This window comes from Peromyscus leucopus, chromosome 2, assembly GCF_004664715.2.
Source record: "Peromyscus leucopus breed LL Stock chromosome 2, UCI_PerLeu_2.1, whole genome shotgun sequence".
NCBI classification, from domain to species: domain Eukaryota; kingdom Metazoa; phylum Chordata; class Mammalia; order Rodentia; family Cricetidae; genus Peromyscus; species Peromyscus leucopus.
Genome location: NC_051064.1, coordinates 112252130 through 112277239, shown reverse-complemented (window position 1 = coordinate 112277239; position 25110 = coordinate 112252130). Strand labels below are relative to the sequence as shown.

General features: G+C 41.9%; 1 protein-coding gene across 9 annotated transcripts in view; it reads left to right on the top strand.

Moving 5' to 3' along the window:
- Positions 1-25110, top strand: part of Osbpl9 (oxysterol binding protein like 9) — a 145308-nt gene that overhangs the window by 74000 nt on the left and 46198 nt on the right. For 4 of the 9 annotated variants that reach the window (XM_028888798.2, XM_028888815.2, XM_028888824.2 and 1 more), the window contains exons 5-6: positions 18208-18276; positions 23764-23859. In XM_028888798.2, the coding sequence (XP_028744631.1) occupies positions 18208-18276; positions 23764-23859 (165 nt within the window). Of the gene's footprint in view, positions 1-8105; positions 8228-18207; positions 18277-23763; positions 23860-25110 lie in introns of those variants that run through there. The other 5 variants (XM_028888835.2, XM_028888842.2, XM_028888850.2 and 2 more) reach the window with 2 other exon arrangements.

Here is a 25110-nt window from a genome sequence, read left to right as displayed (position 1 = left end):
CCCTCTGTGAGCCTGTGACTCCAGTTCCAGAGGATCAGATGCCCTCTTCTGACCTCTGCAGGCAAAGCCCCCATGAACAGAAAATAAATTAAAAATAAATAAGATGCTACGAAAATGAGGTGGCTGTATCTAACCCAATTTAATTGTTTTCACTTCTAATAGAATATTCATTTAAATTTAAATGAATTTAAATTTAAATTTAAACTCCTCCCTTTTTCTTAAAAAAAAAAAAAAAAAAAAAAAGAGGGTCACTTGTAGCCCAGGCTGGCCTTGAACTCATTATGTAGCTGAGGATGACGTAGAACTTGATCCACCTGCCTCCACCTTCCCAGTGCTGAGATTGCAGGCTTGATTCATCAAGCCTGGTTTAGGCAGTACTGAGGTTCAAACCCAGGACTTGGTGCTTGCCAGGCAGCACTCTGCCAGTTGGCAGATCTTTCCAGCTCTAGAAACTTTTTAATGACCTTCTGTTGAGTTCTCATTGAATCTCTTGCAGTGAGGTCTTTTTATTTGGTTTAGTGTCTAATGAAAACTTGTTTGCAGCTGGATGTGGTAGTACACACACCCTTAATCCCAGCACTTGGGAAGCAGAGGCAAGAAGATCTCTGTGAGTTCCAGGCCAGTCTGGCCTATATAGTGAGTTCGTGTCCAGTCAGGATTATATAGTGCAATCCTGTCTCAAAAACATCAATAGACCCTGTCTCCTCCGAAAAGAAAAGAAAAGAAAACAAAAATCAAAACCCAAAACAAGAACACCTGTTCTCTTCATATAAAAAGGTTTTTCTCAAGCCTTCATCCTTTTTTTTTTAAATATTAATTTATTTATTATGTATATACAGGCCAGGAAAGGGCACCAGATCTCATTACAGATGGTTGTGAGCCACCATGTGGTTGCTGGGGATTGAACTAAGGACCTCTGGAAGAGCAGCCAGATGTTCTTAACCACTGAACCATTTCTCCAGCCCCTCAAGCCCTCATCTTTAAGCCTCTCTTGTCTTTGTTGATGCCAGCCTTGACCTCTGAGTGATGGGATGAGAAAGCTAGGTCTTCAGGTGCTCAATTCATGTGACCTGCTTGAACTGGGCTGAGTCTATCAGAATCACTTTCCTCAATCCCTTCACTGGGTATCAGTGCATTCACGCTCAGGTTAGGTTTTTGCTTTATCTTGGGAGCTCTATTTCTTATACTATCCCAACCAATATTCCTTAATTTATTTTCTTTTTCATCCTTTAAATAAACAACCATCATTAATGATGCTGAGGCATTCATAAACGAGGTGGGGGGACCCTCTAGAGCAGTAGTTCTCAACTTTTGGGTCATGACCCCTTTAGAGATTGAACAGCCCTTTCAGAGGGGTTGCATATCAGATATTTACATTTTGATTCACAACAGTAGCAAAATTACAGCTCTGTTATATTTATTATAGTGAAGGGGGTCTCTTCCTTAGCCTGCACTGTGCTTTCATCTCTTATAGCCCCGGAACTCTCTGCTGTGTATTCTTAGCAATGAGCATATGGACACTTGTTTTTGCTAGGAGTGGTGTGAGTTTCATGTACATCCTCTCTTCTTACTCATACATCTACCTCTTAAGCTTATGAAGCTCATGAGATTAGAGAGGAACCCATTTTACTGATAATATGCTCATGGTACACATGCAGAAGCTCAGCACCGACCAAGCTTTCATGGGTAGTTTGAGAAGTGGGTAAGCAGAAATTCTGTAGATGTAGGAGAACCGGGACTTGGGGCCTGCCTCTGCCCCTTTACTAGCTGTGAAATCTATGGTGATACTTAATTGCTTTTCTCTCTCTTTCTTTCTTTCTTTCTTTCTTTCTTTCTTTCTTTCTTTCTTTCTTTCTTTCTTTCTTCCTTCCTTCCTTCCTTCCTTCCTTCCTTCCTTCCTTCCTTCCTTTCTTTCTTTCTTTCCTTCCTCCTTCCTTCCTTCCTTCTCTTTCTTTCTTTCTTTCTTTCTTTCTTTCTTTCTTTCTTTCTTTCTTTCTTTCTTTCTTTCTTTCATAAGCAAAGCAGTGTCTTTATATATGACATAATTTTATTTCTTTTTTCTTTTTTTGAGCTGAGGATCGAACCCAGGGCCTTGTGCTTGCTAGGCAAGCGCTCTACCACTGAGCTAAATTCCCAATCCCTATTTTTTATTTAAGATTTATTTATTTATTATGTATACAGTGTTCTGTTTGTATGTATGTCTGCACACCAGAAGAGGGCAACAGATCTCATTAGAGATGGTTGTGAGCCACCATATGGTTGCTGGGAATTGAACTTGGGACCTCTGGAAGAGCAGTCAGTGCTCTTAACCTGAGCCATCTCTCCAGCCCATATATTTTTATTTTATAATTAATTTAACTTTATATATCAGCCATGGATTCCCCTGTCCTCCCTCCTCCCACCCCCCAGCCTTCCACCTCCTCCAAGGCAAGGTCTCCCCTGGGTCAGCCCAGACTGGTAGATTCAGTTGAGGCGGGTCCAATCCCCTCCTCCCTGCACCAAGGCTGAGCAAAGTATCTCAGCATTGGCCCCAGGCTCCAAAAAGCCAGCCTATGCACCAAGGACAGGTCCCGGTCCCACTGCCTGAGGGCCTCCTAAACAGTTCAGGCTCATCAACTGTCTCACTTATCTAGAGGGCCTGGTCCAGTTCCATGGGGGCTCCTCAGCTATTGGTTCACAGTTCATGCGTTTCCGCTAGTTTGGCTATTTGTCTCTGTGCTTTTTCCAATCATGGTCTCCATATCTCTTGCTCATATAATTCCTCTCTCTCTCTCTCTCTCTCTCTCTCTCTCTCTCTTCTCTCTCTCTCTCTCTCTCTTTGAGGGGACAGAATTTGAGACAAGGTTTCTTCTCTTTGTAGTCCTGGCTGTTCTGGAAATCCCTATATAGATCAGGCTGGCCTTGAACTTACAGAGATCCACCTGCCTCTGCCTCCCCAGTGCTGGGATTAAAGGCGTGCACCATTATGCCTGGCTTCAACCTCAGTTGTTAGAAATTTGATATCTCTAGCCTGTAACGTCTGCACGTAGTCTTCCATTCCTACGTCATTTCAACTAAAGCTTTGTTTACCTTTCTTCATCTTAATTCTCTTCCTTCTTTCTCTGGGTCACCTCTGCTTCTTCATGGGTATCAGCAAATTGTAATTAGTGTAGTCTGGAGATGGGAAGTACAACTGAAAACCTCTGTTTAAATCCTGTGGAGCTGAGTTTCCTACAGGTAGTCTGTGTTAACTGTAGGTACTTCTCTCTTTTTTTCTTTCCTCTCTCTTAGCCTCTCCCACCCCTCTTTTTCTTTTTCACGAGTCTTTTTCTATTGTTCTTTATTAAGTTTGTTCTCTGACATTTCCACACACATATTGCCCGTCCCCACTGCTGTCATCTCTACTTCCTACAGATTCTCTTGCCACATTCAGGTCTTTATGTTTTGGTTTGTGACTCACTGTCCTTGTTTTAATGTCTGCCAAGTTTGGAAGCTCCTTGTAAAGAGTCAGAAGGCCACCGGGCCCCTTAACTCCCTCTCAGCCTGTGAGCAGCTTACCTGGTTGCTGTACAGGTATAAAAAGCCGTTTGTGCCGGGCGGTGGTGGCGCACGCCTTTGATCCCAGCACTCGGGAGGCAGAGGCAGGCGGATCTCTGTGAGTTCAAGGCCAGCCTGGTCTACCAAGTAAGTTCCAGGAAAGGCGCAAAGCTACACAGAGAAACCCTGTCTTGAAAAAAACAAAACAAAACAAAACAATAACAACAACAACAAAAAAAACAAACAAAAAAAGCCGTTTGTAAACTTGAGTAAGTTTGGGCTCAAATTTTAGAAAAAAATATTGCAGGTCCCAAAGGGTAGTCTTTGAGTTTTATGCCATAATATTACTTAATGTCGGCAAGTATAAAGCAAAATGTAAATATCTCAGTTTTAAACTCTTATAAAATCATTCAAAAGGAACTTCCAAATGAAATCCAAATATAATCCAAAGCAACAGAATCTAAACTAAGATTCATTTAAGCTCAGCTCACTGACAGATGCCTGCACTTATTTAGTACGTTTTAAAAATGAAATGTAGAAGTTCTTTCAGAATGAAGTTAAGTAACCAATGTAGAATCTTACCTGTGAAAATTAGGGCAATAGCATACCTCAAATTAATATTAAAAATTGAATGGAACTGAAGACTCACAGAGGGAAAACTGGTCTCTTGTCCTCTGACTTCCCTGTTGTGTACCCTAGACTTTTTTTTTTCACCTCCCTCCACCCCCAGTGTATTGAGGCTGTTACAGCACAGTCCCTGGCATTTTGTTACCCCAACAGACATTTTTAAGCACCTAATTGTTATGCCAGTCCCTCGTGATGAGAAGCTGAAGATACAGCGGTGAGCAGGACGTTGCACTATCATAGACATCGTGGGCCTGTGGAGAGGCTGCTAATTCTAATTCTGAACAGAGTATTTCCATTGGATAATGTGTTCACAGCAGTTTCTCTTGGTGAAACATGGCAGCTTTGATGGTAAGCTAGGTATTGTTTCTTCCATATGCCAAGTGACATATGTACTCCATCTGCCCTGTGTTCCTATATAGGGATTGACTGGCTGACTTCAGTTTAAAATTTCTGAAGACTTAGCCTAAAATACTGAGAGCCTGTACAGATTGCTTCTGAAAATCAAGTTGCCTTTTGTCTGCTCTGGCCACTTGGCCTCTGTTGCTAGGTCAATGCCTAGAGAAATTGGTTTGGCTTAAAAACAAAAACAAAGCACCATATATTTTAGAGTTTTTCAGTGATCCCCTCCTTATATCCCTGCCCTGCATATGCATAGCTCCCTGTTATCAGTATTCCCACCAGGATGCTCTGTTTGTTGTCACTGATGATTTCTAGTGACTCACCATTACCTAACACATAGATTTGTTTTGTTGTTTTGAGTTTTTTGAGGCAGGGTCTCATGTAGCTTAGGTTGGCCTCCAACTCACTATTTAGACAAAGATGATCTTGCATTCAAATCCTGAGTGCTGTTATATGTAGTATTTGGAATTTTACAGTCTTTTGGGATAGGCTTCTAACATTTAGGAAAATATACTTGTTTCCTCCTGGTCTTGACATGTGTGCTGGTTAAATTTTCTTACAACTTGACACAAGCTAGAGCCATCTGGGAAAGGGAACTTGGAGAGCCTGCCTTCCTCAGCTTGCCTATACTCTGGGGGAGCTTTTGGGGGTGCTAATTGATGGGGTGGTAGCCCACTATAGTGGTATTGCCCTTGGGCAGGTTGTAATAAAGCAAGCTGAGTAATCACTGGAAGCAAGCAAGCGAGCAAGCGGTAAGGTAAGCAGAGTTTCTCTGGGTTTCTGTCAAGTTCCTGGGTTGAGTCCTCTGGCTTCCTTCAGTGACGGCTTGTAACCTGTGAACTAAACAAACCCTTCCCACCCTGGTTGCTTTTTGGTCGTTGCTTTATCACAGCAGCAGAGGAGTAAATGTGATAACATGACTTGATGGATCATTTTGTTTTTTATTTTTTATTTAGTTTTTTATTACTGAGGAGTAAATCCAGGTCCTCATGGGCAAGCACACAGTCACTGAGCAACATTCCCAACAAGGTCACACCTCCAAAATCCTTCCCAGATAGTTCCATCTAGAGAACAAGTGTTCAGATATATGATCCTTTGGGGGTCAATCTCATCCAAACCACTACATTTATATATATATATATATTTTACAATACCATTCAGTTCTACATATCAGCCATGGGTTCCCCTATTCTCCCCCCTCCCACACCCTCCCCTTACCCCCAGCCTACCCTCCATTCCCACCTCCTCCAGGACAAGTCCTCCCCCGAGGACTGCGATCAACCTGGTAGACTCAGTCCAGGGAAGTCCAGTCCCTTCCTCCCAGACTGAGCCAAGTGTCCCTGCATAAGTTCCAGGTTTCAAACAGCCAACTCATGCAATGAGCACAGGACTTGGTCCCACTGCCTAGTTGCCTCCCAAACTGATCAAGCCAATCAACTGTCTCACCTATTCAGAGGGCCTGATCCAGCTGGGGGCCCCTCAGCCTTTGGTTCATAGTTCATGTGTTTCCATTCATTTGGCTATTTTTTTTCAATAATTGAGTAAAACTGAAATTTATTATAAGCCACAGTCGTCCTAGGGACCTCCATGCTATATATATATATATATATATATAGTCTCTATGGTTCTATGGATTGTGGTCTGATTGTTCTTTATTTTATATCCAGAATCCACCTATGAGTGAGTACATACCATAACTGTCTTTCTGGGTTTGGGTTACCTCACTCAGGATGATTTTTTTCTAGTTCCATCCATTTTGACTGCAAATTTCATGCTTTCATTGTTTTTCTCTTGAGTAGTACTCCATTGTGTATATGTACCACATTTTTTTCATCCATTCTTCCATTGATGGGCATCTAGGTTGTTTCCAGGTTCTGGCTATTACAAATAGTGCTGCTATGAACATAGCTGAGCATGTATCTTTATGGTATGAATCAGCATTCCTTGGGTATATGCCCAAGAGTGGGATGGCTGGGTCTTGAGGTAGTTCGATTCCTAATTTTCTGAGAAACCGCCATACTGATTTCCACAGTGGTTGTACAAGTTTACATTCCCACCAACAGTGGAGTAGTGTTCCCTTTGCTCCACATCCTCTCCAACATTGGTTGTCATTGGTCAAACCACTACATTTTATCACGCACAAATTAAGACAAAAAGTTATTAAATAACCCCAAATAATAAAGGAAAATTATAGCTGTGGTAAGTTACACAAAAAAGTTTCCTGGGCTAATGATGACCTAAAATAGGAAGAATTTACGTTGTGTAGAAATGATAGTGAGGAGTGAATGAAGAGCCCAAGTTGTCGTCAAGGAGATAGTGGGAAAGAAATAGCAGCTGTACAGGGGCTGGAGTTGGAAGTCCTCGGCAAATTAAAGAAGCTTGCAAAGAGCCTTTGTGTGGAAGACAGAAAAATAGAGAGTACAAGTTGAAAGATGTAGGTGGGGCTCTAAAACTGTTGTGTGGGTCAGTGTCAAATACTGAGTTATAGATCTTTGTGAACCATGCAGAGCTGTGGTAAGTCCCTTAATTGGTAGTGAGATGCTATGGAAATAACTCTAGATCTTTTGTTGAGTGTGAATGGTAGATTCAGGAAGACTGTAGTAAGGAAATTATTCCAAGAGGGGCCATTATTTGAGACGGGAGATGTGGAATTGAAAGCACATAGGAGGTAAGAATTACAGAACTTGGTTGATAAATTTGAATATGTCAGGGAGGCAGGCCCCTAAGGACTGCTACATTTTTGGTTTGCCTTTTAGAGGGGATGATAGTGGTTTCACTTACTGTGACAGAGATCATGGGAGAACTAATTCCATGAACTTTGAAACAATTTACATGAACTAAAAATACCAATGAGTATAGCAGTGCAGTTTGAGTGTAGCGAGTGTTTCTTCAACTCTCTGCGCCACAAAATTACAGCAAATAATTGTTTTGTAGAGTCTTAGAACGGTCGAGATTCCAAGGAAACATAGAAAAGGAGATTACTCTCCAGATCGATAAGCCAATCACTGGTGTCTGTGGTTTCCTGCATTTTGGGCCTCTGCCCAGGTGCCCCAAGCCTGAACTTCACAGTTACACCATTTGGGTTCTTGAAGTTCTTCACAAGCCACCTACACTCCTTACGGTGCTTTCACAACAGCAAGCCCACAGACGCTTAACCGACAAATAAAACAGACACCCAAACTCTTGTTTACTGGTAGGCTGTAGTGTTTCCTCTTCTCCCGCCTTCCTCGAATGACAGAACAACTTTCTGGAGGCAAAATCAGTAATCAAGATGAAACTTCGGAGCTCAGGAGCTGCCAAATATACGGTGATGGCGAGCTAGCAGGTGAAGCGCGTCTCGGGGCCTTCCCCACCACTTAGGGGAGAGGGGGCGCGGGGGCGGGAGTCCGGAGCTGCCTCGGCTCCTTCGGCCTTGACGCCTAAGGGGCCAACCGCCAATCGGCAGCCGCTCACCTCCCATGCAGGTGACCTGTGGCCAATCGCCAGGGGCCTCTTTGCCCGGGCCAGCCAATCGGGGCGGCGCCTGGGCCGCGGCGCAGGGGGCGGGCGGGGGAGGGCGTCCTCCGGCTGCGCTGGGCTGGGGCGCCGGCCGCGGAGGGGCATCCGGGGCCGGGAAGGAGCCCCTCCCCTCCCCTGGGACGGCCGCCGGCCGCGGCGAATGGCTCTCCTGCTGGCCGCTTGCGAAGTGAGTAGACCCCTCAGGTCCCGGCGGCGAGGGGCCGCCTTCCCTCAGCCCACGCCCCCAGGCTCCCTCGGAGGGGCCGCTGTCCTGCTTAGGAAATATTTCTGTGGAACTCGGTTCTCCTTTCGAAGGTTGACTCACAATGGCCCGTCCCAGTTGAGCTCTAAACGTGAAAGCTCAACTCGGATCCTGCCTGCGCCCATTAGTAGAACCTTCCCTCGCAGGCCAAGTAGAATTTGGGATGTTTTGGCGTTGTGCTGGTGCTTGGCCCAGTATTTGTGTGTCAGTTATGGATGCTGCTGTTTGTGGGTGGGTGAGGAAGGAGGTGGTTTTGTTTTTAAGTAGCTGTTGGAAATATTTTGGGAACTCCAGTACAGTTTCATGGGGTTCGCAGAACGACTGTAGGGAAGGTTTTAGATTGTCAGCCTTAGCTCAGTTGTGGAAAGTTTTCTGTGATTAACATAGCAGGAAGGCCCCTGCTGGCCTTCCTGATGTACTTAACATTTTCTTTTTTTCCCCCCCAATCATGAAAGATTGAGAGTTAAGTTGAATAAGACATTTTCTAATTTGAAGACTTGGTTTTTGCGTGATCAAATTGTTTTACTTTTTAGCTATTTTTAAAGAAATTGAAAGCCAAATAACTATTTCCAGATTTCTCATTGGGGAAGCTGGGAAGGGTCTTAAAGTGGTCGATGCGGTTTAAAAGCCTTCCCAGCGCCTTTAAAACGGGAACTCTGATGAAGCGGCCCCTACGTCATCTCTCAGACCTCCTGTGTTGGAACAAGTGCTAGAGCCCCTTAGTGACCAGTACTGACATTTCTTGTCCTTCGCTTTTACTTGGGGATTTAAAAAACAAAAACAAAAAAACAAACAAAAAAAAAAAACTTTTATTTTTGGTGCATCTCTACAAGGGATTACTTAAATAAAAGCCAGATGGTTTTCCCTACTCCAGGGTAGGCATACATCACTAAAAATGAAATTTTAGTTTGAGAATTTAAACAAGAAACAATTTTTTTTTAAGTTGGGTGTTTTCCTGCGTGTCCTGAGTTTGCTTGGAACAGGGATGACGTTGTACTTGAAGCACATCTCATAAATAAGTGGTTGAAAAGTATTTTGGGCACCATCAAGTTTAGTTCAGTCAGTGTAGGATCTGTTTGCTGTGATCTCACTATGTCCTGTTTATTGGAAAGCCACTTATGTGGCTTGTACATTTTTGAAACAGGGTCTTGGTACTTGAACTCTTGACCTTCCTGCAGGGGTTACACATGTCCACCACCACACCCACGTTTTGTGCTCTTGATTTAGAAAGGTAATAATGATGACAAAGCAATCCATAATCGTGTGTTTATACTAAAATATTCCAGATGGCCTCGGATGTGTCAGGTTCTATCACTAAATGCTGTTCTGTGGAAAAGTAACGGATTCTTACACTACGAGAAGTTTTTATGGTCACTATAATGTACGTAGCAGAAAATTGTTTTGAAGATTTTTCAGTCAAGGTTTAGACAGTCACTGCTGTTCTTGGAGCTAGTCTTCCTCTTTAAATATTTTGACAGGGTCTACCAACAGCCATTCATAGCTGTTTTCCGTGTCTAAAGCTCTGCCTGCCTTAGGTTTGACACTTTCAGCCTCTTGGACTTGACACTTTCTTGCATGATAGTTCTCTGAGTCCTTCATCATCTCTCAGTGGACTTTTGGGAAATCGGATCTAGTGTGTGAGAGGCAAGCCACACCCAGCCTCTTTCCTCAAAAACACACTGAGTCACCCCACGCTCCTGTTTTGGGTGCCTCTCGCGGCCCAGCTCCTGGCATGCCTTTAAGGCTCTCCCCAGTCGTGGCTAATTCTTCCCACAGCTGTCGAAGCCAGTTGTAGGCGCTCTACTCAAGACATTTGCTGTGAGCAGTTTCTCGTCAGAACATGTCTAGCTTCTGAGTTCTTTCTCTTCACACCGTCTGCCTTTCTCTCTTGCTTAGACTACCCCACATTTCAGGTGGTTAGGCTTTGGCTTGGTCCCTGGTGCACAGCACTTAGCCCCTTCCCTTGCTGTCTAAAGGAAGACAGCGAGGTGTTACTTTGTGTGCCATTACAGAATCTGTCCATATCTCTCACAGCTTTTGCTAAATTATAATTTTTTTGTTCATATGTCTGATTCTTGTTAGGCCATAATTTGCTAGAAATTAAAGGTTTGCACTCATCTTTGTCACTAATGGAGTGTCTGGCTATGTAGGCTGGTCTCATGTTTCCTTACTCATAGGGTCACAGCTGGTACCCTATAAACAAAACAAGTTAGCAAGAGAAATTTTTTATTTTTTAAAGCCTCTGTGTAGCCCTGGCTGTCCTGGAACTCACTGTGTAGATCAGGCTGGTCTTGAACTCACAGAGATTGCCTGCCTCTGTTCTGCCTCCCAAGAGCTGGGATTAAAGGTGTGTGCTGCCATTGCCCAGGGGGTTCTGGTTCTTAAGGCTAGCCGTGGGTAAAGGAATTCTAGTTTCCCCAACTGCTTTGGGAGAAAAGGGGAACATGAGAAATTCAGAGACTGCTTGTAAAGCCTTCGAGTGCCCTTCATTTCAAGGGTGCGGCATTCACAAGTGCTGTACTTGGGGTTTGGCTTTCTGAGCCCAGTAGAACATCGTAGGTGTTTAGAAAATGGGTAAGTTGTGTTGCTAGAATTTTCCTGCCTTGTCCACAGTCAGGACAAATCTCTGTCACCCGCCAGTCCCACAGCCGCTCAGACCCAACCAAGTAAACACAGAGACTTATATTGCTTACAAACTGTATGGCCGTGGCAGGCTTCTTGCTAACTGTTCTTATAGCTTAAATTAATCCATTTCCATAAATCTATACCTTGCCACGTGGCTGGTGGCTTACCAGTATCTTCACATGCTGCTGGTCATGGCGGCAGCTGGCAGTGTCTCTCCGCTTCAGCCTTCCGCTCCTCTGAATTCTCCTCTCTCCTTGTCCCTCCTACTTCCTGCCTGGCCACTGGCCAATCAGTGTTTTATTTATTGACCAATCAGAGCAATTTGACATACAGACCATGCCACAGCAAAGTTGTATAAACTGATGACATGAGCACTCATGATATGGTTAAGGGGAAGATTTTTATTGTATATATGAGGGAGAGAACAGCCAGAGGCTTCTGGAAGAGTCCAGAGCAGAAGGAGAAAGTAGTAGACTGGACCTTGCCATGAGAGCAGCAGGAGCAGAGAAGGTACAGGGGAGAGCAAGAGATGAAGAAAGGACCGAGAGAGTGCATAGCTGACAGAGCAGCGTTAGGAGGAGGATGTTAGGACGTGTGTGTGTGTGTGTGTGTGTGTGTGTGTGTGTGTATGCGCGTGCGTGCGTGCGTGCGTGCGTGCGTGTGTGTGTGTGTGTGTGTGTGTGTGTGTGTGTGCGCGCGCGCGTGCGCGCGCGGATGTTAGCATGGACCCTGGTATGTGTAACAGTTACTTGTGATACTAAGGGAGCCTGGAGGCCAGCATGTGTTTTGATATGCTAATAGGCACCACAGACAGCAGCTGTCCCTTCGGCCAGTATTAAGGGAAATGGCACCTTTGGTAGGGGGGAACAAGCTTCACAAAGTCCTGAGGAATGTTGGCTTTTGTCTAACAGAATTTTGGCAAATGGAGCTTCCTTTGGACGTGACATAAATGATCCAAATGTGAACAGTTATAATATCCTAAAATACAAACCTTTTACTCAGGTGTATTGGAACTAGATTTTTTTTTCTCCTATATTAAAATATTTCTTAGGTCACTAGACTGAACTGATTACAAGTATAACGGAATTGGAGGAAATGTTTAGAAACTGTGCTGTGATGGTGGGCAGATTCTATATCTTGTGTGTGACTTCCATATGACTTCTGATGTAGTTGAAATAATACCAGTAGCAATACTAACACATTGCTTTGGGTGCGCAGTATCATGGGAAGAAGCATGCTGTTGGCTAGAGCAGTCAAAGGAGCTTAGGAAGGGTTCTGAAATTTTAGTTTCTTAATATTGAGTAATGCTTGATCCTATTTGCTGTTTTTCTCTATTATCCTTAAAGAAGTCTTTTGGAAATCCTAATTAAGCACCTGGCCATAGCAGAGAGTCAGTGCATGTTTTTTGTCATGAATGAATGGTAATTTTTGCTCTCTGTGTGTATGGCGGGGGGGGGGGGAATGGTATGGCAGTAGTTTTGGCATTGAAGTTCATTTCTGTAGACACTTTAAAGAACTTGACCGTATTATATTGACTACAGCTCATTTTGTTTTTCTAATATGTGGTCTTTAGCCAAGTTGCTTACTCTGTTTCTTTGCATTCTTGGCATTCTAGAGCTTGTTTTAAACTCTGGTTGCTTTAGTCTTATAAGTTTCAAGGTTATAGGGAATGAACAATAGTTCACTTGAGTTTTAGCATTCTTTGTCAGACTGTGGAAGACCTTGTATAGTTGAAAACTACAATTTCCTGTTTTTATTTATATGAGATCAGCCATAGATCATCCCAGTGAAATGGAGTTTTTACTGTCTGCATGAACAGTCATTAACTTGGAGGTATTTGCTTTAGGAAATCCTAGAACAGGAAGGAAGAAAGCCTAAAATCTAATTGATCTCCATTCTCCCCACCTCCTCTATAAAAGGTGTCTTCCAAGTGATTTGCCAAGTCTGGAATAACTAGGGATTGAGCCTAAATCCAGGCTGTATCCTGGTGTTCTCGACACACCTCTACCCATTGCTCACCTTGCCTCTCAAACTGTAGGACTTTTTCTGATTCGGCCACTAATTTTGGTTTCCTTTGAAGTCAGCATCTAGATCTGAAAAATACTCTCCAAGAGATGATGATTCTTTGTTTCTCTGTCTGTGTATCCTGTGCTCTCCCTTCTTCCAGAAGTATTCTGTTCTCTTTGTGTGCCTCAGGAGGCTTTAGAGCCAATGTTCCAGGCTCCTTATTCTTGGGCTTTTGTTTGGCTTTAGCCCATGGGAGGCAGTGATAGAAGACTGAAGGGAAACCAAAGCTTGTAGGGTGTTACTGCCGCGTGCAGCTCTTTGGAGCCACGGGTCCTGAAGCTCTTGTGTGCAGTCCTTGCTCCCCTTCAGGCTCACAGGGATAAAGCTTCCTTGCTGTTCCGAATTCCTAGAGTCCCACAGACTCTTTTGTTGGCTTGCTTAGCCCTGAATAGTCATCATGAAAGAAAGTCATCATGAAAGTCGGAACATTGCATTGGATGAGCCAGAGCCCACTGCTCTATTACAGACTCCTGCCTCTGTCCACAGCCTGGATTCCCCGGTGCTCCCTCTCAAAACCTCTCTTACCCTCTCTTCCTCTGCATCGCTTGGTGCCTTTCCCATTGCACTTACTTACTGTTCAAATCAGATACTCGAGACCAGTGGTTTTTATCCTTCCTAATGCTGTGACCCTTTATTTAATACAGTTTCTCATGTTGTAGTGACTTCCAACCATAACGTTATTTTTGTTATTACTGTAATTTTGCCACCGTTATGAATCATAATGTAAACAGCTGTGTTTTCTGATGGTCTTAGACAACACCTGTGAAAAGGTCATTTGACCCCAAAGGGGTCATGACCCACAGGCTGAGAAACCACTGTTCTAGACAGATGTTGATTTCAAATAGATGGAAACTCTTAGGTCAGGATCAGTGTCTGCTTCACGTTGGCATCTCTAGGGTGTCCAGCACAGAGTGTAGTCACAGGAGATACCCAATGAATAAATAATTATTGTAACATAGGACTAAAGCCCAGAGTAGTATGTGTAAAAATGTGCTTGTGACAAGACTTGGCATGAGAGAATGAAATTTGTCACTGCCTGATCATCTTGTGTATCGCACTGCTGTTTATTGCAATAGCCTTTTGTCCTGTTAGCTCTTTTTTTTTTTTTTTTTATTAGAATTCCTCATCAGCATCGGACCTCAGCATCTGTGCAGTCTTTACTAACAGAGTGAGGCACTGTTTCAAGGGATGCTGATGTAGAACTTGCAGGAACATCTTTATGTTCTTCATGTAATAGTAAATAAGCACACTGAAGGAATCAGTACCCACCATCTTTTCTTCTCCTTCTTCTCCTTCTTTCTCCTCCTCCTTTCTCCTCCTCCTCCTGCATTTGCCACAAACCAAGCTCTGGCTTGGGGGAATATAGTAAAGAACAATGAATTCAGGTCATCTTGGTAGACTTCCAGCTTTTTTAATTGGACAATTTTGTGTGTACCTTGAGCAACTTTAGCAAAACGGAGCCTATGTTTCCTTCCACTGGACATCCACTGGCAGTAGAAATCAGTTACACAAAGACAGTTTGGCAAACGCAGTGTAAGGGATACGGCTAGGACAGTGTGGAACCTATTCTTTTAAAGGTTGTTTTTCATTCAGCGTGAGCTAAAACCCTTTGGTATGTATGAGTGGTTTTATCATGCAAGTCCCCTTGTGTGTTAATTTGCCAGCTTGTTGTCTGCTGTGCAGAGGTCGGGTCATGTCGGAAGAGCACAGTGGGTTTGTGTAGAAAACATTGCATAACCACCAGTAGTTAGGAGAATTCTCAGTGCTTGCTTAGATGCTCAGCTTACGGACTTACACGATCAATTTTACTTTCTCCTGTTTGCATATAGAGCATATTTCCAGGAAATTTCCCAAAAACAATTGCATTTGGTAGATCTTTAAGAATAAAGCAAATTAAATGCTGATAATCTCAGACTAGGGAAGGGAAGAATGTTTGTTGCTCTGTTTCACAATTTACTCAAATGCTGGGATAGTTTAACCTGATTGATAACCTGAGAAATGGCTTAGAGAGTAAAATAAAGCCCCTGCCATGCAGGCCTGATGACCTGACTGAGCTCCCGGGACCCCACAGACGGTGGAGGGACAGCGTCAACTCCAGAGTTGTCCTCTGTCCTCCACGTGCATTCTGTGGCAGACTCCCACCGGAGAATAATAGCAAAATAAAATAAAAAAGCCTTCAAGTAGCCCAGCTAACTCAGTTGTCCCTGAAGAACAGCGTTGTTTGCAAACAACTTTCTTAGAAGTTGAGTCATGAGCATGTTGGCAGGAAGGGCATGGAATCCCCTCAGTGTCTTGCTTTGTTTTTTGTAAAGGGGCTCATTTTTTCCAGTATGCCAACAGTCTCTGTTTTCAGGGCTTTTTACTGCCTGGCGCTTTACCTTTAATTGATGTTACAAATTTGGCTATGATTCATTTCGCTTGGAATGGGGTATGAGTAGTTTCAGCAATGACAACTCTTTGGAAGATTTTAGAATTTCATAGATAATCTTAAAAGAATAAAACTGGTGATTTTGTGTATAATTTAAAAAATGTATAGCTTGTGATTTCTGAATATTTTTCCATGAAGCCTTGATGTTTTTTATAAAAGAAATACTTAGAAAAATTAAATATGTCAAGCAAAAACTGTGAGAGGCTCTTGGTCCTCCTATTTCCCCACTCCTACCCGAGACGTAGTAGAATTTCAGTGCCTTTCCCTGTGTTTGATTCAGGAAGAGATGGAGGTGTGGGGGGTATATAAACTTAAAAACACAGCTTACAGTATATTCCTAAAATGATTTCTAAAGTGTGCAGTTTCTATATCATTCATATCTGTGAGATAAGTATCAGTGCTGACTATTTTATAAAGGCCTATAAACTAGTTTCCATGATTGTTTTGTTTTTTTGAGACAAGGTTTGTCTGTGCAGTCCTGGCTGTCCTGGAACTCACTCTGTAGACCAGGCTGGCCTTGAGCTCAGAGATCCACCTGCCTCTGCATCCCGAGTGTTGGAATTGAAGGTGTGCACCACCACCACCCAGCTAAATTGTTCCATTTTTAAGAAATCTTACCACTTTATGGAGTCCATATTTATATTTTGTTCTGTCAGTGGAAGGGTGCATAAGAGTTTCATCTTAAGAACTAAGCAGTTGTGCCCAGTCATGAATTTTAGTGCTGGTCTGTACTGATCTTAATTCTTGATTCACCTATTGGGGTGAAACAGCCCATTTCTGTCCTGTCTCTGTGTTAGCAATTTAGATTTTGTAGTTCACTTTTCTTTTTTTAAACAAAATGAAAACTTAAGTATTAAACTATTTCTTATATAAATTTAAAAATAGAAACAGTTTTAGTGGTTTATTTTGCTGTTGTTTAGAGTTGTGTTTAACCATTATAATTTTTGGTTTGGGTGGAAGCTTTCTTTATATTATTTGACTCTTAGTCCCCAAGGTAAATTATTAGATGCAACTTACATTTTGTGCTTCAGGCATAATTACCAATAGTTTTCTGAACCATCCATACTGGGTTTTTCCCTCTGATCTTTTTGTTGGCTGTATTTTGCCATACTTTGCTTATTGCTTTTACTATTTTTATACCATCCATTATCTTCTTCAGGGTTCATCAACTTACTATGTTTTCTTTTTTAAAAGGAATGTTAAGTTTAATGCTTGTGTCTTTTTCTAGATTATATATTCCCTAAGAAAAACTGCACATGGGTTATAGTATTATTTGCTAGTCTTCTTTGTTCTTTTTTTAAAAATCCATCAAAATGATTTGCCTGTGAAGTACTTTGTGGATCTTGGGACTAAAGGAAGTGGATTCTGGCTCTCCAAGGCTCCAGATCTAGAAAGGAAATAGAACAGCTCCTATTGGGTTCCTAGTCCCTCTTGTTGATGGGGGAATGAAAGCAGGGGCAGTGAGCTGTACTGACCACGCAGGTAGTCTGTTAGATGTTGCAGAGTTGGGACGCAACCTGCTCTGTCCTTAACGCTTGTTTGTGCTCATTCCACTACAGCTCCTTAGATGATTTTCAGACCACATGTCTCTCCAGGCTACAAACTCCTTTCCAATAGTATTGTAACTTAATAGAAAAGTGTAGTAGCATTTGTAGGTAGAGGAGTGGGTTAGAATCCCAATCAAACATTCTAATTGGGGAGGAGTTGGAAGAGGGGAAGCTGCAATCCGAATATGTTATATGAAAAAAAAAATCTATTTTCAGTAAAAAAATGAAATAATAATGGACGATCTGAATGTTCAGTAAGCACTTGTGAAATAGTTCAGTGTCAGTCTATCTCACGATCTTTTCTCTTTTTCAAGATAAGGTTTTGTTTTGTAGCCCAGGCTAGCCTTGAACTTTCAGCTGTTCTCCTGCCTCGGCCTCCTAAGTACTGGGATTCTGGGCCTGAGCCTTGCCTATAACTATTTTACAATGTCATAAATGAGATAAAATGACAAAGAAGTATGTAACAGACATTATAGTATAGTACTCTGAAAAAGTTCAGTATGTCTTATTCATGGTGAATCCATAGCATTAGTATTGTTCACTTAGAATTGAGAAAAGACCTTTTAGGGCATTCTTGGGGGTACCCAGCAGTTTTTGGTAAGAAACTGATAGCTACTATGTGGTTAAAAGGACCTAATTTGAAGCCATGTGTAGCCATGGGAAAATGTCTTCCAAGAAGGTGCAGTCGAGGGAAAAGTTGATCCGTGCTCAGTGTTATATGGGTGTTTAAAAACTGATGATCTTGTCTCCAAATGAATTGGTACTTGAATATTATATCTTTAGGGTTAAAAATACTCTACAGAATTGCTTACTTCAGGATTCCTCAGTAGCTCTAAGGCCTGTTCTTTAGCTGTTGTGGGTGGACCGTGGGGCATAAATGTTTCAGGATGCTCAGGTAGCCAAGGATGTCATTAGTATCCCTCATGGAATCATGGGCACATGAAAATTACTAAGTTGTTTCTTTAGTATACTTTTTTGTTATTAAATGAACTTTCGACCCATCTGATAGGAAGACAGAATGGTGTCATTTCTCCAAGAGCTTAACATGCTAACTTAATTTTCTAAGAAACAGAAAAGCCAGTAATTTTGGCAGACTATTTGGTTTTTAACTTGTCACTTGCTTGTGTCCTTATTTCCTCTGTGTAGATACAGTTTTCTCTTAGTCCTTTGCTTGATTAATGATGTCAGACGCGCAACATGGTAACTTTCTACTCTCTCTTTTCTTACCTTTATGGAAGATCAGTACCACACTTGCTTTTTTCCAGTCTTCTGGTATCTCTCCAGTTCTTGAATTTTCAAAAATAATTGTAAGTGATTGAATCGTAAGTATGCCCTCTGCTTCTTTGATTGGGTGAGAGGTCATCTCAAACGTGCCATCCCCAGGTGTTAGCATAGACTTTGCAGGTGCTCTTATTTTAATTAAAATGGCATTTGAGTAAAAATTCGTTAGTTTTAGTGTTTGTTTTGCTAATAAAATGCCTGTTGTCCATATTCTTAACTTTCTTTCATTAGATGGGTTTTCTTTGAAGTTTTCCTTTGTTAATATTTTAAGCTATTTTTTTGTTTTATAGTTCTACTGCTAATGACTTTTTATCATTTTGAACTTTCTGTGAAGACTTATATAAATAATTTATTTCAAATATATTTTTCTTTTTAAACAAATTGTTTGTTTTGAGGCAGGAACTAGTGTAGCTCAGGCTAGCTTTGAACTTGTGAACCTCCTGCCTCCACCTACCAGATGCTGGGATTCTAGGCATGTGCAATCACACATAGCTTCCTTTTCTTTTTTAGGGAGAATATTTTTTAAAAATTGTATACTATTTTGTTTTGTTTTAAAAAAATACTGCATCTAGCAAACTCAGCTCTTTAAGTTTTCATTAAGAAATAAGACTTTGATAGGAAACTGTCTCATTTTTCACATTCTTTTGTGTCTTCCTATTCAGTGTTATTCTTAGCTCCTCAAGTTACCCATAAATTTCTTTTCTTTTTTTTTTGGGGGGAGGGGGATCCTGACGTTTTCTCTATGTAGTTCTGGCTGTCCTGGGACTCACTATGTAGACCAGGCTGACTTTGAACTCAGAGATTCACCTGCCTCTGCTTCCCAGTGCTGAGATAAAGGCATGTGTCACCACTACTTTGCTACCCTTAAGTTTCTTAATTCCTGATTATGGTCAAGAAGACCTTAAGCCACCTTTAGTCACTCTGACCTTTGTTTATTGGTCCATCACTACCAGCAGGAGTTATTTTAAAAGCTTTTACTGGTTGCTTCAAAAGTCTTACTAGGAGAGTCTCCAGAGCAAGCTATGATTTGCATGTACCTCAGGGTTTAAAAAAGAGCCCTTGTAATGCTCTTTTTAATGGAAGTGAAACATTCTGTTGTGTATTTAGTGTCCCACCTAAAATCATTAATAGGAATTGATTTAATTTAACTTGCTGACATGTTAGCTTTTAGGTACCCCCTGAGAATATCAAGCTAGTCCTGTATATTAGAAATTAGAAAATACTGATTATATTTTTCTTGTTATATCATAGACCATTTTGTGTTAGTTTCTCTATGACTGCTTTTAATCTTGTTAAAGTTAAAATTTGTTTTAGTGTTTTGAGAGAGACTGGCTGCCTAGAACTCTTGATCTTCTTTCTAAATGCTGAGACTTCCTTCTAGATGACTTTTAGTTAAAATGTAAAGTGAATTTCTATGCAGACTGAGAAGAAATAGAATTGTGGTCCATCAATCTTGTAAGCCAGAGAGCAGCAAAGTCCTGATTGCCAGCACTGCAATATGGTCACTTCAGGTACTGCAGAAGGACATGGACAAGAGAAGAAAGGAAAGAGGGAGCAGAGAACAGAAGTACAGAGACAGAAATCCAGAGGGAGCATGGGGAGCAGCAGTTGACATTTGGTGCAGCTGGTGCCACATGCATTTGTCTAGCGCTGAGACAGCCCGGAGGGTGCTGATGAGTGAATGGTACAGTTCCTGTCTTTGTGTCTTTCTTCAGAGAAGTCAGAGAGTAATGTGTTCAGTGTTAGAGCAAATGCAGAATACTGTGAAACGTATCTGTTTGACTCCCAAACTGCTCTCTAGAAGTTTAAATCACACAGTTATTAAAGGTCTGCCCTGTTTACAGTTCTTTCCAAAGGAAGATAGACCACCCTCAGCTTGGGAAAGGTCTATGTTCTTAGTCTTATTTAAAAAGAAGTCTCCAGCACCAGTGGGATCGCTCACTGGGAAAGGCCCCTGATGCAGAGCCTGATGATCTGATTTCATTTCCTAGGATCCACACAAAGGAAGAACAGAACTAACTCCTACAGGCTGCCCTCTGACATCCACACACCTGCAGTACTCTCTCTCTTTTCTGTGTGTGTGTGAGAGAGAGAGGGGGGGGGTGAGAGGTATATGGGCAATGAATAAAAGTACTTTTTTAAAGTTCCATTAAAAAAGGATCATTATGAATAAGTATGGTGTCTCCCTGTCTGAATATTGGCTGGAAAGAAGAACAGGTATATAATACAATTTTTAAAGTTCTTTTTTATTGTTTTGTTTTTTGTGTGCATGTATGTGTGTGCCTGTGTGAGTTCATGTGCATCGAGTGCCAGTGGAGGCCAGAAGAGGGCATTGGATCCCCAGGAACTGGAGTTACATGACTTTGTGAGTCATTGTGTGAGTGCTGGCAGCTGAAGTACAGCCCTCTGCAAGAAAAAGCGCTCTGAGCTGCTGAGCTATCTCTTCAACCTTTTTTTTTTTTTTTTAAATAAAAACTCCAACAGCTTTATGTTTTTATTTTTAATTTACAAAATATAATCAGAAATTTAAAATGTCTTTTGTTATTCCATGAGATAAGGAGAGACAAGACAACTCAGACATCACATCTAATGTCTGAGTGGGAGGATAGAAATGGTGACTGATGCTGAAACTGGTGATGATTTTAGTGCATTCTTAGTCATTTTCAGAAATGTGTCACTACTGTCACCTGCCTGGCCATGCTACTGATGAATGTGTACACATTATATTGGTTGTAGATAAGTTTAACTCTGTAGAATTCATTTTAAAGCACACCTACAATTTTTGGATTGCTGTGCAAGGGTGGTTAGGCCAGTTCTGCGATCCCCATAAACATTCCATAACGTGAGGTTATGAAGCCCGGGGTTTATTCTGCTGGTGCAGAAGTATCCAGGGGACTGAGGAGAGAGCCCAGTGAGGCTCATAGATCCAAGAAACAACAATTAACTCTGAAGAATTAATTGAGGTGGGGTTCAAACTTGAAGTTTAAATAATGTGTTTCTCTTCTGTAGAAGAGTTTCACTAACACATTTGTTTAAAAGGCACTGTTAATTAATTTGCTGACAGTGATAGTTCTAAATGAACTTAGAAGAGGAAATTTCTTTTTTTTTTTTTTTTTTTTGGTTTTTTGAGACAGGGTTTCTCTGTGTAGCTTTGCGCCTTTCCTGGAGCTCACTTGGTAGCCCAGGTTGGCCTCGAACTCACAGAGATCCGCCTGGCTCTGCCTCCCGAGTGCTGGGATTAAAGGCGTGCGCCACCAACGCCCGGCTGAAGAGGAAATTTCTTAACGATCATCTTTCCTCTCTCCCACTCGCCTTCTTGACTGTGTCATTGATCTTTTTAACTATTGAATAAGAACAGTGTATTTAACTGTTAGCTGGGTCTTGATAGTTAAATCATTGCTAATTATGCCATAATACTCTTAAAACAAAAACCAGGCCACGCATACCATCCCTGTTTTCCTGTGGTGTCTTAAGTGTCAGAAGGAACTGTCCCTTCTGTGAAGTGTGGTGTGTGAACTCCGCTCTGCTCAGCAAACATTTTTAATACGACGTTCTCTGGGATATCTTTAAAAATGAAAATGTGTAGCAGGGTGTGGTGGCATGCACAGGCAGATCTGAGAGTTCCAGGCCAGCCAGGGCTACATAGTGAGACCCTGTGTCAGAACAAACAAACCCCAAAAGAATGTGTTTAACTATAATTTTGTTATTATACGGATTGTGAATACATTGACTATAATTTTTCTTAAACATTGTTTTCATATATATCACTTATTGGAAAGGGTTTTTCCTCCAAAAAGTTTCTTTACATGCATGTAAAAAGCAAGTAAGGCAAGATTTATCAGCTTTAAATTTGAAAAAATAATCACAAGATAAATTGGCTTTTCCCATGGTCATAACAGGGTGTAATTTTTTAAAATTTTTAACATTTTGTGTCATCCTGTCCATTTTAGTTGGAGAAGAACAGCAGGAAATAGTAGTAACACACTGGTGTTTTAGTAGATGGAGTAGCTGCTGCTTTAGTGACAGGAGGCAGAGGGAAGGAGGTGGGGAGAGCTTGCTTAGAAACTAGGGACCAGGTTTGCAGCCCATGCTTCGTCGGCATGTCAGTTTGACGTTTTGAAGTTGGGTCGTGTCATGCTTTAACAGTGACGAAGTGTTGTTACGTGTGCCCAGGCGGGGTGCTGCTATAATGTCAAAGAAGCTTCAGCATCAGTCAGCTCACTCAATGGAGACTACAAAAACAAGCAGTGTGCCTTGGCCACAGGCAGGGGAGGCAGGAACAGCTGAGTTTGTTGAGCTACACCATCTGCCACCCCCTTAGTACCGTTTTGTGGTTGACTTAGAAGTTGGTGGTGGTTCCTCGGGACAGGACAGCTGGGTGTGCAGGCTGGGAATGTGGTTCTCTCCAAGTGCTTAACCTTTACAACTAAGATTTGTTCTTTTAGTCAGAGATGGTTAAGAACTCAATTTCTTTTGAACAAAGTCAAAACAGGAAGCTTACGGTCTTTTGGGAACTTGAGATGTAGATGTACAAAAAGTAGGATATGCTGTTGCTGGACTTTTAGACTGAGAAAGAAGTGGGGCCTCTAATAAATAACCATTTACACCCTGTCCAGAGTGTAGTGTTCATGCCAAGACTGAAAGTGAATAGGGACCTTAATGAGGAGAGAAGGATCAGCAGTTACACTTAGGAAAGGCTGGGAAACTGTTTAGCCCAGGCTAGCTGTAAATTTATAATTCTGTCTTAGCCTCCCTAGTGCTAGGATTGTTGATATATGCCACCATGCTCAGCTTTCTTTAAAGCAACTTTTTTTTTTTTTAATAAGGAAAAGAGAGGGTGGAAAACTTTTGAGCTGATGGAGTGGCTTAAGAATCTTTAATCCCAGCACTTGGGAGGCAGAGGCAGGTGGATCTCTGTGAGTTTGAGGACAGCCTGGTCTACAGAGGGAGTTCCAGGACAGCCAGAACTACATAGAGAAACAAACTACTCTACAGACCAGTGGGTTAGCTCAGTAGGTTAGGCAGTTGCTGCCAAGCCTGAGTTCAGTTGCCAGGACCTGCGTGGTGGAAGTAGAAAACTGACTCCCACAGCTGTCCACACACATTGAGCCATCCCCTCCAACAGTAAATAAATGCAATTACAAAAAACCACACAAAGATTTTGGGGACAGGAAAAAATGGGGAGAAATAGGAAATAGTCTAGGAGGTTTTACATTTCTTAGCTAAATGACCATGGCTCTGGTGGAAAATCGAGCCAGTTGTGTGTGTGTGGGGGGGGGGGTTGGGGAAAAGGATTTTGAGGGCCAGGGACCCAACCCTGTCCTTTGAGCAGCAGCACATGTAGTTGATGAGAGGGAGGTTGATACAGTACTTTCCTTGGAAAATTTAAACAAACTCGTTTGTGTAAATATACTGTCTGTTTTGAAAGTTGAAATTCCTCATGTGTAAAGAGTTTCCTGTAGTAATATGTGTTGCTTGGGCATTGCCAGATCATTCACTTTGTTTTCCTCCAGGGTTTGGATTCAGGATTTGTTCCTAGTGTCCAAGACTTTGATAAGAAACTTACAGAGGCTGACGCTTACCTGCAGATCTTGATAGAACAACTAAAGGTATGATATGCTGTTCTGATGTAAAGTAGTAAATGTTGCTAAGCTGGACTTAGAAGTTACTTGATGGTCATTTACATCCCTCGTGGTTTCAGCAGTTTTTAAAGCTGACTCCTTAAAAGATCTCCTCAATCATATTGATAAAATTTATGTTCTGTAATTTTTAATTATTGAGAAAAGGATGTTGTAAGACCTTGGATTCCCCCTTCTTTTCATTTTTTTTTTTGGGGGTGGTGGTGACTGTATTTCTCTTTGAATTAAAATGATAGGTCATAGGAAGAAAAAGAAGCTCATTAACTTAGAAGACAAAGCAGAAAAAAAATCTTTGAGTTTAAATCAGTATTTCAAGTTACTGAATGTCTTCTGTAACTAGTGTCTATAATCCTAGCCCTCAAGCTGAAGCAGGAGGATCACCTATTTGAGGCTAATTATTAAACTCATAGTTCCCGGACAGCCTAGGCTACAAAATAAGACCCTATTTTAAAACAAAAGAGAAAACGTCTATGGAGACACCGGGGAGATGGCTCAGGGCTTGATGTGCAGGCGTGGGGTCTGCGTTTGGGTGTCCAGCACTCGTGTGAAAACTGGGCACAGCAATACATGTCTGTAACCCCAGCACGGGGGATACCACAAGCTTTCTGGGCACCACTAAGTAGTGTGTGAGCTCCATATTTGTTGAGACAGATACCCTGTCTCCAGAAATAAGTTAGAAAATGATAGAAGACACCCAGTGTTCTCTGGCCTCCACATAGAATGTGTGCGCGCGCACACACACACATAAACATACACACATGCATGCTATACACTTTTTTTTTTTTTAAGTTCAAAAAAAATCATAGTTTTGGAGATAGAGAGATGGAGCTTTCAGTAAAAGCAGCTGGTAAGAAAGCAAGAGGCCCTAGTTGAGATCCCTAGCCAAAAGCAGCTCTGTAAAAAGCATTGCCGCCAGTGCTTATAAGCACGCCACTGCAGGATGGAGACAGGCAGAGCCTGGGAGCCTGCTGGCCAGCTAGCCTACCCAGGACAGGTTCAGTGAGAATTCCTGTCTCACAGAGCAAAGTGGAGAGTGGGAGAAGACAGTGGACATGCTCCTCTGGCCTTCACATGTACACACATGCACATGAATTGCAAACATAGACAAAAATCACTTTTTTTTTGGCTGTAATTCTGCCCTAGCATTTGATCTTAGCAGTTCAAAGTCATTCACACAGAAGAATGATTTAATATAGAACCTTGAAAAAAATTATTCTGTGT